Raw genomic sequence first — 12,299 nt, forward strand, 5'->3', positions numbered from 1 at the left:
TAACCATATTCTCGTATTTTTAACCATCAACCCACCTTTCATTCCAACCACCATTCCATCCACCCAAGCCTACGGCATTACGACACAGACATCATACAATGCCCGGACATTCACTGCTTTGTGTCCTCCCCATATGTATTATTTTACTTGCCTATGAAGATCCGGGTTAGAATTGATCTTCAGTACCCCATGCTTGTTGTAAGAGGCAACTAAAGGAATTGGGTGGTCAGGCTCGCTGACTTGGTTGACACATGTCATCATAATCCAGTTGCTTAGAATGATGCTCATGTTGTTGATCACTGGATTGTCTGGTCTAGACTTGATTATTTACAGACCGCCACCATGTGCTATAGCTGGAATATTGCTGAGTGCGGCGTAAAACACCAAAATTTTGCATATATTGTAATAAAGAAATTGTACATCCATTGACCTATCCCCATGGTATGTATGTTCCTGCTACATAAAGAAGAATGCAAGAGATCGACTGTGTGGAAATCAGCCTCTTTGTTTATTCAGAAGAAAATAACTGTGGGTTTGCCGATTTTAGGATCAGCCTTTTGAATTTGAACCTAACAGTGTTACAAGCGTTATGAAATATATTTTTGAATATGCAGTAAAGTATATAAATGTTTCTATATATATCCTCATGTTGTAGGTTAATGGATGCTAAAGAACATCCGTTGTCAGGTGAACAATTGTAAAACAAGCCACTGTCTTATTATTGACAACTTTATCTAAAATACAAGTCATCATCTGAGTATTCACTATGTGCTGCAACCTACCTTGTTATAGCGAGAGTCGGAAAATGTATGCTGTCCAAAAACATATGATGCAACAATATAAGTAAAGTACTAGTACCTCCTATTCTGTGGGGCGGTGGGGTAGCCTAATGGTTAAAGCGTTGGCTCGTCACGCCGAAGGCCCGGGTTCGAATCCCCACATTGGTACAATGTGTGAAGCCCATTTCTGGTGTCCCCCGCCGTGATGTTGCTGGAATATTGCTAAAAGCGGCGTAAAAACAAACTCAGTCAGTCAGTCAGTCCTATTCTGTACTCAGTCTGTTAAAGTTGAAATATTCCTGTTTTGATTATTTCTATGTAAAACTATATTTTGTATATCTATTATATTTACTGTTCATGGCTTTAAGCCAGTAAGCAAGGACAAGTACAGTAAGATTTTCTCATCTTTCTAATCACAGCCATCTCGGATCACATTGTTGAATGAGGCCCTTTACTGCTACACATTATATTATAGGTTCCTAAATTCGTCACGCCGAAGACCCGGGTTCGATTCCCCACATGGGCACAATGTGTTAAGCCCATTTCTGGTGTCCCCCGCCGTGATATTGCTGGAATATTGCTAAAAGCGGGGTAAAACTAAACTCAGTCAGTCAGTCAGTCAATTATGAACAATTATTTCATCATTGTATATCATTATTTGTCAACTTGAGGTGAATATCAGCCTCTGACCAGGTCCAGAGAAATTCCTGCTGAGGCACTGCAATTCAAATTATGCATACTAAAACCATAAGATCCCAGATTCAACCTGATGTTTTTTGCTGTTTCGATTTTGCTCCAACATCAAACTGCTGTAAAATAAGCATTAATCCCAATTTTCTTTCTCGCCTTCAACCAGGGAAGACTCCATTTATGATATTTCTATTGTCTTGATTGTGTTCAATAGACAGTGTCCTTCAGTCTGCTTCACCATTGAGAGTTCAATCACTATATCACTATTTTGTCCAAAAAGATAAACCACATCTATTGAGCTACAGTGCCTCGTATGTCTGACTGTTTTTATCCTTGTGTTGTGGCATACTTGAAATAGTTCATGATGTGAAAATAGAAAATAGTCTATGATCTGGATTTAATGTGTTTGTAGCCTGTTCTGGATATCATCATGATCATCATCAGTCTTGGCCCTTTTGTATTCAGATATTGCAATATCAAGGTCACATTTGTCCAGCCAGGTTGCCAAATCTGGAATCATGCCTCCATACTTGTCCAAGTTGTGCAGCTTCTTGCATAGTTCACAGTAAGATGCTTTCTTGGTCTTCATGGAGAACCGATGAAATGTGTACCCTTCCTTGTTCTTGAGATACTGCAGGTAGGCAGTGTCATTAGACTCAAGGTAGTTCAGATGGTCCCCGAGTTCTTCCACAGAGTTGAACTCTTCAGCATCGATGTAGGTTCCTGGAGGAAAGAGCTGACTATGGTTCCCGGCTCCGCGGACAACCGGCACAATATCATTTTTCAGACCATTGCTTAGCTTCTCAGAGATGTAATCAAGACAAAATGAATTCTCAAACGCTATTAAAAATTTGTAGCTTTCATACATGCCTTCACAGTCCTGGCAACGAAGAGTTCCACATTTGCCAAAAATATCCACCCTGTAGGTCTTGTTCAACATGCGGATGTAATCATCCCTCCTAGAAACTGCTTGGCAGTGAGACACAACCCACATTGCTTTCTTTGTTTTCTGAGCCAGAACTGAATCATATTCTCTCCTATGTGGTTCTGTGTCCTTTTCTACAGTAATGTAAGGCAGGACAATATCGGAGTCGTGTCTGTAAGTCATCGTCCAGTTAAACAGACCTCTCCAGTCGTCTCTTGTCCAGGCAGACCTCGAGGTATAAGGTGGTGGTTCAATGCTTAGAAAGATCCAGATCTGATCTTGGTTTTGCCTTGATGGAGGTGTTTGATCCCTGAGGAGGTAAGGATTAAACATGATGGCGTCTAGGTGTTCAATGTTGTTCTTGAAGGCTGCAGTTGTGTTTATGCTGCAACAAGAGTACTCGCAGTCCTGAAACATCTCTTGACCAGGATAATCCATTAACCATAAAGTCAGGTCATAAAATCCTATATATTTCATACCAGTTGTGCTGCATCTGTCGGAACCAAGAACATCCTCATCCTGTGGAATTGGCAAAGAATCATTCTCGTAACGATAAATCTTTTCAGACTTTTTCTCCAACGATGAATCATACATAGAGTTTTGCTCTTGAGAGAGATCCTGAAAAGAAGTAGACTCAGAAAATGATGTTCCTTTGATGTGTTGTTCAATGTCTATCGTTTTGTTCGATGAAAGTAAGTTTGATGTTTTGTTCAGAAACAGGTCAGACTTATTGGTAGATGCAGTCAAGCCAGACCTCTGGGTGGAATTTCCCTCAGATATGTCTGATACAACTCCATTTTGTTTTTTTTGAAAGTCATCTTGGGTTTTAGATAGCCTGTCTTCCTGAAAAACTTTCTTTGAAATGGATACTTGATCTTGTGCACCAGAGGATTTGGCGAGGATTGTATGTGAAGTGATGCTTTGTCCAGAGATCCCAGTCTGTTCATTGTTTCCATGTCTGCCAACAAGGCTGTCTCCTTGTTCCTGTTCTGATAGAGTTTTTGTCTGCTCTTCTGACGAGTCCTCGATGCTGTCTTTGACATACATAATTTTATCTTGGAACAAACTCATCCTGTGAAGTAGTAAGATTGTTGTCAAGGATGTTGCCGCAAGGATCCCGAGAGTGTCAGGGCAAAGTTCCTCAGCATCCTCTGGGATCTAAAAAGACATTCATGTCTGTATGAATTATGGTCTTTGAGAGGCATTTTAGATGTGTGTTCATTATGATTAAGAGATAGTGGGTATTAAAGGAGCCATTACACTCGCATGTGTTATACTGACTGTATGAACCCTTTTAAGAATATATGTATTACCCTTGATCTCTCACATCAAATACAAGAATTGTGACACTCATTTCATAAAATCAGTGCAAGAAGTCAACTTCTTTATTGCAATGAGTGCAACATTTTGGTGTAGGTACTTATCAAGCAAGCACTCGCACTCATTGCATTGAAGAAGTTGACTATCCATAGAACTTGGTTTTCCTTCTGTATGAAGTAGAACCAGGTCACTGCTAGACAACATCAAGTGACTCCATCTTATCTGAATGAATGGGCTTTTGTTGAAATAAAGGAATTGTTGAAGAATTTGGCATTTATATGAGCTTTGGTCATATTTAAAATACAAGTTTATTATCCTCATATGGGTCTTTTACTGATTTTATGAAATGAGTGTCAGAATTCCTGTATTTCATATGAGAGTAATAGGCCTAAGGGTAATGCATAAATTCTTACTACCCGTGAAGATCTGGGTTAGAATATTGATCTTCAGTAACCCATGCTTGTAGTAAGAGGCGACTTACAGGATCGGGTGGTCAGGCTCGCTGACTTGGTTGACACATGTCATCAGTTCCCTATTGCGTAGATCGATGCTCATGCTGTTGATCACTGGATTGTCTGGTCCAGACTCGATTATTTACAGACCGCCACCATATAGCTGGAATATTGCTGAGTGCGGCTTAAAACTAAACTCACTCACTCACTCATAAATTCTTACAAAGGTTCATACAATATGTATAACACATGCGAGTGTAATGGCTCCTTTAATACCCATTGTCTTTTAATTGTAATGAACATCCTTTCCCAAAAAGAATCATGACTGCTGCTTTAGAAAACCACAGTTGCTGAATGACATCAACAATCTTCACCCTTGATGTCATTCGGACCTTATGTCCTGGTGAGATTCTATAGACATCAACAATGCCACCTGGATGATAGGTACAGTACAATGGTGCATGTATAGTGATATTTACTCTTTTACATACAATTTCAAGGAACTTATTTCTTTCTTATCACATGGGATGTATAGCATATGGAAAATTCACATCAGCCTGACAAATTTCTCTTCTTGTTTTGTTAATGAGCCTCATTGACATGTTGGGATTGTTTTAGAATTATGATTGTCTTTTCTTGTAAATAGACTTTCCTTTCTAGGATTTAAATAATAAACCCCCCAAATATGAAGAATCAATTTTTTTTGTACCTCTAAATGTTAATGTGAGTCAGTTATGCTAAATTGTTCACTTTAAGGCCATTTGAGTGAGTGAGTGAGTAAGTATTGCTTTACCCGCTTTACGCCGCTGTTCCAGCAATATCACGGCAGTTGAAACCTGAAATGGGCTTCACACATTGTGCCCATAAGGCCATATGGTTTTTATGTATTGTTTAAAGGTTAGAAAACAAAACAAAGGCCTACCTTGTCCAGTTAGTTTGTGTTATAGTGGTGAGTCCAGTTGTGTAGGATCTGTGTGTTCAGTGGCCACAGCAGCTGGATGTAATCTGGCCATCTGTTTATAAGTGAGTGGACAGTGGACAATTAACTGGACAAAAGGTGTCTGGGAGCCGAAACAGTGTTCTTGATCTTAATCTTGATGTCGTGTTAAGATGATTAAGCAACAGGTGCATTTGAATATAGTCATGGATTTGTTCCAAAAGTAATGTTGTTGCAACAGATTGGGGAATTCTATGATGAAGGATGGCAAGCTGAATCGGTGATGGCTTCTGAAAGCTCATTAGATGGATTGATGCTCATGATATTAATCACTGGATATTCTGATCCAGATTATTTACATACAAGTGAATGGTATAAATATTCACCATTATGAAACATTACTATTATTTCTTGGACTTTCTGATGGTGTTTGTTTTATAATGCCACATTGAGCTATAATATAACATTAGAAACAAAGTGACAGCTGTCTTTTTGCTGATGGATGGGAATAATATGTCATCTTTGCAAGTTATTAGAAACATGGATGTTATTTGAAAATTAAACACCACAGTTTCAATAAAGAAGTGTCAGACAAAACATGGGTTGTCACGAAGACAACCTGACTGTCTGCTCCTTCAGTCTTCTCAAGATAGATCACATGCAATGTGTCCCTGTACCAAGTGCATGAGGAGTCTGTTCACTGGTCAATATCCCCTTGTTGATATGATTCAAAAGGCTTAAGTCTACACACAATTAGCAGGCTATGTGTTGCTGTACCCTCCAGCCATGACAGATTAACTTTAGTTTTATGAACAAATCTGGTGTTCTTTAAGTACTTTTGAGTGGTATAATGAAAAGTATATGTTGAAGCATGCTAATATCACCAGTGTTAGTTCAGTTCTATATCACTTTCAGCAATATTCCATTAAAACAAGTAAGGGGGGCACCAGAAATAGCCATAATAAATTGTTTGTATTGCTGGAACACAACTCACTTATCTTTTTGGGGCGGTGGGGTCGCCTTGTCGTTAAAGCGTTCGTTCGTCTCGACGAAGACCACGGTTCGATTCCGCACATAGGTAGGTGTGAAGCCCATTTCTGGTGTCCCCCCAATGTGATATTGCTGGAATATTGCCAAACTAAACTCAATCACTCTTATCTTCGTATTTCAGTGCAGTGACTTTTCAAGATTTGTTCATCAAACTGAACATGCTGAATGAACTGGATCAAAGCTTTAAGATTTAAATGACTTTATTGCAGGAGGTGTTATCAAGGCTTTCTTCTTCATGGCTCCATGTTTACTTCTTTAAGTGGCATTTAGAAGCTGGTATGATGAAGAGCAACAAGCTTTATGGACTGACAACTTCTTTATTACAATAGATGCAATATTTCGGTGTAGATCCTTGTCCATAATGTTTTGTATCACTTGTTAATAGTGTTACCATCTACACTGAAACATCACATCTATAAAGAGGTTGTCAATCCATAAAATTTGTTCATCCTGATCCATGTTAGTTATGATTTTTGCCAGTAGGAGTTTAATGAGTTAGCGCTAGAAATCCAGATTCATTTCCTTTAATCCTTTGACTCCTATTTGGTACAAAAGTCTGCTCTTTGTACTGACGATTCATGAACTTATTTATAGAAGATACTTGCAGTTATGGTTGAATTTTGCGTTTCAGTGCAGATTGTGTAAAGCTGTGTACCACAAGACCTGCATGACGGAGAACCTACCCTGCCCCAAGTGTCTGCGCTGGAGACTCCGCAAGTCCAGCTTCGGGGCAAGTCCAGCCGACTCCGAGGACTACGCCTTCACCCCACCTTGACCTTCTGCTCCACTAGCCTTCACACAGGAGGGTCTTCACTTTCCTCCACACCAAGAGTTGTCTTTGTGTCAATCAGTGCCCATCTTCATCCTCGTCATTTAGTGTAGCATGCAATTGTCAAACTTTCACACATTTACATGGGAGAGGAGTGAGCCGTTCAGGGAATGTAGGGATGTAGAGAACGTACTGTGGATATTGAGGAGGATGTTTGCAGAAACCCATTGAACTTCCTTGTTTCATTGTGTGGTCATACAAGTGCTTCATACTGTCCATGCTTTCTGTGTGGGTATCTAACAGATGTCTGTATGTTTAGTGTGTGAAGTTACTGTTGCTGGTGCTAGCACCCAGACATTCTGAGTCATTATTGTAGAAATGCAAAGATTATGACTCCATTTATATTGCCATGTTTGAAAAATATAGGGGGATATAGTCTGTAGGTCAGGCCATCTGTCCGCCTTTCGTTTCTGTTTTGAGGGCATAACTACTAAACTGTTGAATATTTCTGGATGAATCTTCCTATACAGATTAGTTAAGGGGTGAACTGGTGCCTTTTTATGATTTGTGACATTGAAAAATATTGATCATTATTCACTTCACTGAACGGAAAGTACACAATGACAATGAACCAAAGATGGGGCACATGTAACCATTTCTGATTGCACCAAACCGTGGGATATGTCCAGATGACTCTTGACAAATATGGAGATTAATGTTTGTATTTGTCCAAACCAGTAGCTTTAACACAGCTTTCATTGTTTAGTCTGTCTGGTTCATTTCTTGAATGTGATATGTAAACAGGCATCAGGACTTGTTTCATCAGTCCAGCTGTCCTTGTGCTAACAACTGCCATGTGTAATATTTTGGACATGACGTACGTTTTGAGTGGATTTTCAGAATATTTAATTATTTTCAACCTGCAGACAGTCATAATACTCATTTCATTGTTTCAGGGTTGTCATGTCTAGCCTGATATTTGGTACTGCTATGCTTAATCTGAAACACTAGTGATGAAGCTAATAGGTCAAAGTGGTAATTCGTAGTCGCCGAGAATTGGTCAGTTTGGTGTATTTGGGGGCAACAGTTTTCCTTTCAACAATAAACCAACATAACTACAAATCTGCAACACAAACAACAATAGCAGTATTGGCAATGCATTATTTAGACAATAACTAACAAGTTATTGGGAATGACAGATTAGCCAAGGCTCGAGAATTACGTAATTAATATAACTCGGGGGGAAAGACAATCTGTCATTACAAGTCACATGTTAGTTATTGTCTACTTCTAGCACTGACAGTTCTTCAGACAATTGGCACCAGGTTATGCCATCATGTTGTAGAGCGAGTGATGTCTGTATTGTCGCCCAAGGCTTGTGTGGTGGTCAAGTCCGTCTTGCTGGTACTGTTTGGTCCTTTGAATATTTTTGAAACAACATCTAATGAATACAGTCTTCAAAACCATTAGTAAATCTTGTTCAGATTCATTTAAATGTATAAGATGTATATCAGACACTCCTCATTAGACCACCATATGTCCTCTTACCTTCTAAGAGTACTGAATGCAGTATTGAATGCAGTCTTCAAAACCATTAGTAAATCTTGTTCAGATTCATATAAATGTATAAGATGTATATCAGACACTCCTCATTACACCACCATATGTCCTCTTACCTTCTAAGAGTACTGAATGCAGTATTGAATGCAGTCTTCAAAACCATTAGTAAATCTTGTTCAGATTCATATAAATGAATAAGACATATATCAGACACTCTTCATTACACCACCATATGCACTCTTACCTTCTGAAACAGATGTGATGTTTTGATAATACACAGTTTGTAAACACATCCTATGGCCTGTTCTACCAATTCCATCATAATGATTTGTCAATATGTTTTAGTACGTCAATCAATACAATCAATTCTTAACATCATTATTCATTACCAGACCTGTGTTTATAAATTACAAGAAACAAACAAACCATAAGTTTTTTTAAAAAGATTCAATATTTTCACTCTGGTAACCATGGTTACCCTGACGATTTCATGAACAAATATTTGTTTGGGTCACAATATTTTCTTTTGATTTTTCCTATAAAAAAATATAACAGTGTTTGTGCTTAATTTGTTTCACTCCCTTAACCACATCAACCATAAATATGTTTAGGGGCGGTTGGGTAGCCTAGTGGTTGAAACGTTTGCTCGCCACGCCGAAGACCTGTGTTCGATTACCCACATGGGAACAATATGTGAAGCCTATTTCTGGTGTCCCCCACCGTGATATTACTGGAATATTGCTAAAACAGTAAAGTATTGGCAAACCACAAGTAGACTCGCTGGTTATAACTTCATCTGGCCCCAAGTTGGTCATACATGCTGAGAGAATCTTTACGGGTGGGTACCGTGGGGGGAGCGTAGCCTAGTGGTGAAAGCATGTGAATTATATCTAACTAATAGAAATACTTTCTTCTGCCAGTTGTAACCATGGTAACTATTGCTTCAATCAATGAACTGACTGGACATGTTGGTGAACATTCTGCACCCAGGCACATCTTTAGATTGGCTCTTTGAAAAATGTTGCTGGGATTCCTTTGGTTAACAGTCATAATTCTAGTGCTTTTTCCAGATTGTATTGTGGGGTGGTGGAGTAGCCTAGTGGTAAGAGCGTTTGCTCATCACACCGAAGATCCCGGTTCGATTCTCCACATGGGCACAATGTGTGAATCCCATTTAAAGTGTCCCCTGTCGTGATATTGCTGGAATATTGCTAAAAGCTGGGTAAAGCAATACTCACTCACTCACTCAAATTGGCCTTGGGAAAACCGCTTAGACATTAAATGTGAATTGTTTCACTCTTGTTATTTCTTTTAAAGCTTTTAAGCTCATTGTCCTTATATGTGGGAATTTTATTATTCAGAAAACAGGTCAAGGTGCCATATGCCGATTATTTATGTATTTATTATGTGCTGAAATATTTTAGCCCACTGTTAGTCATCTAACATTTATATGATTTCCTTGTTTAAGAGTTCATGTCAAACAGTTTGACAGTGAGGAAACTTGGGGATACGTTTTAAGCCATTACTTCCTTGTTAATTTTGGAGATTTAACAACAATGCATTTTGTGAAAAAAATATCACTTTTAACCAGATTGAACCCATATATATAATTTCTTTTATTTTCTATTTGTGCACCTGTAAAATGTTTATGTATGTGTAAAGTATGCCATATATGTCATGACCCAGCTTCCACTGGGAAGAATACAACTTGGACACATCGGTGTTGAATCAGGTTCATGGTGGGATCAGGTCTCATGACCTCTGCATCTTCATCTTTTTAACAATCTATCTTTGATTTTAAATGATATTTAAATTGTAAATGGCAACACAAGCTATGAATTTTGTTGTGTGTACAGAAATCATGACTGTCTTTCACCTGTTGCAGAGTAAGCGGGGATCTCTCTATATAGCCCTTGTTCTGGCTTTGCAGGATCAATAAATATATTTATATCTAGACTCTGTGGGTTTTCTCTCCAGAAGCTGAAGGTTGTATGATCCTCATGTTTGTGTTTTTGTGTGTCTAGAAACAGTGACTGACTAGTTCCAGTGCTTGTCCATTTGAATGCAATTCTGATGTAAATGGAATCTGTTCAAAGCAGTGATAAAACCAATGAACTCACTCACTCAATGAATTGAAAAGATGAAATTTAAGACCAGAAGCCACTACAAACTAACCAAACACTTCTCTTTAATATGTAGCTAATTATAGTTTCAGTCTTACAGGACATCAAGTATATTGCGATCGGAGATTTAGAGGCAAATGTAACGATGACGTAAAATTCATCCATGCTAAGACATTTATGATCATTGTATTGTACTGGATTTATCATGATATCCATGACCCATGAAGGACTGGATTAGAATCAACCTTCAGTAGCCCATGCTTGTAGTAAGAGGCGACTAACAGGATCGGGTGGTCAGGCTCTCTGGTTTGGTTGACACATGTCATCGGTTCCCAACTGTGCAGGTCGATGCTCATGCTGTTGATCACTGAATTGTCTGGTCCAGACTTGATTGTTTACAGACTGCTGCCATATAACTGGAATATTGCTGAGTGCGGCATAAAACTAAACTCACTCACTCATGATATCCATGTTTGAAAAGGAGGTGCACTCCTGAAAATATTGTTATTACTGAATTTGCTGTTACACTTTCCCCAAGCCAGTCATGTAGCTTCGTTTGAACATCATGAAGCGGGAAGGTTCACATGGGGCGTCAAGAATGGTCTGTTTTTGTGTTTATTTTGATGCACTTCATTCTGCATGTTGCACTTAAAGATCTATACAGGGATTTTTAGGATGCTTCATCTATTTATTAGTTTTCCACTGCCTGTTGGGTGCGATGTTCTTTCTTTCTTTGTTCTTTAACACCGCTTCTTTCCAGATCCATGACAGCAGTCTGTAAATAATCGAGTCTGGACCAGACAATCCAGTAATTGGCATCATCTGCATCGATCTACGCAACTGATACGATGATATGCATACAAGTCAGTGAGCCTGAGCACCAGATCCATTAGTCTCCTCTCACGACAACCATGGGCTTCTGAAGACCAGTTCTAACCCGTTCTAACTGTTTAACAGTGATTCATAAACACGCTCCTGATAGAGTTGTCCATTCATCAATATCCAGGGGAACGGCAGCACAGGGTTACATTTACTTTGTGTGTTAACAACTTAACGTGTCAGATCATTTTCGATCTGTTCTTGGTAGCATATGCATGTATTGGTCAATAAAACATATTTGTTGCTCGGGGGTTCCATACAAAATCTTGGCCTGGCTCTCTGCCCCAGAATTTATTTCAACTGATATGCTATCCCCCAACGTATGAGGATGCTCTCCCCACATGCATTGTTCAGTCATTAAATGACAACAGGGAACAATAGCTGCAGAGTGTGTTCTGCTGCTATGACAGTGTTGCGCTTCCCTGCTCAGTGTTAAATCAGTGATACATGTATATGGTCCACAATAATTCCGAGTAGAGTTGGAGTGGAAAATGAGACATAAGAGAAATATCCTGGGTCCCACTCCCAAAGTGTAGCGTTACTAGCTGCCGTAAGGATATAGTTTGTCACTGGCTCACGACTATATCGTAACTCTACGAATGCTTTGTGGATTGGGCCCAAGGGGCATAACAATGTTTGGTTTTAGTGCCCACAACTTAAGTTTGCAACATAATAAGCCCCAATATGGTTGACACTATTCGCCTAATTATTTAGAAGTGACCAACTTATATGTTATCATAGGCTAGCTTAGATCCCGCACGCACCCCTTTCCTTAGAACCCCGGCCCCCCGTTTGTATATTTTCAACGTGCATAT

The 12,299-nt window shown here is 39.1% G+C and overlaps 1 protein-coding gene across 1 annotated transcript in view; it reads left to right on the top strand.

The window, feature by feature from the left end:
- LOC124287145 overlaps nt 1-10,438 on the top strand; it is a 39,192-nt gene extending 28,754 nt beyond the window's left edge. The window contains 1 exon segment of the mRNA XM_046723629.1: nt 6,785-10,438. Within this exon segment, the coding sequence (XP_046579585.1) occupies nt 6,785-6,928 (144 nt within the window). The 3' untranslated portion in view covers nt 6,929-10,438.
- Nucleotides 10,439-12,299: the final 1,861 nt, after the last annotated feature.

Source organism: Haliotis rubra, unplaced genomic scaffold, assembly GCF_003918875.1.
Source record: "Haliotis rubra isolate DU_JTF1 unplaced genomic scaffold, ASM391887v1 Scf4, whole genome shotgun sequence".
Taxonomy (NCBI): domain Eukaryota; kingdom Metazoa; phylum Mollusca; class Gastropoda; order Lepetellida; family Haliotidae; genus Haliotis; species Haliotis rubra.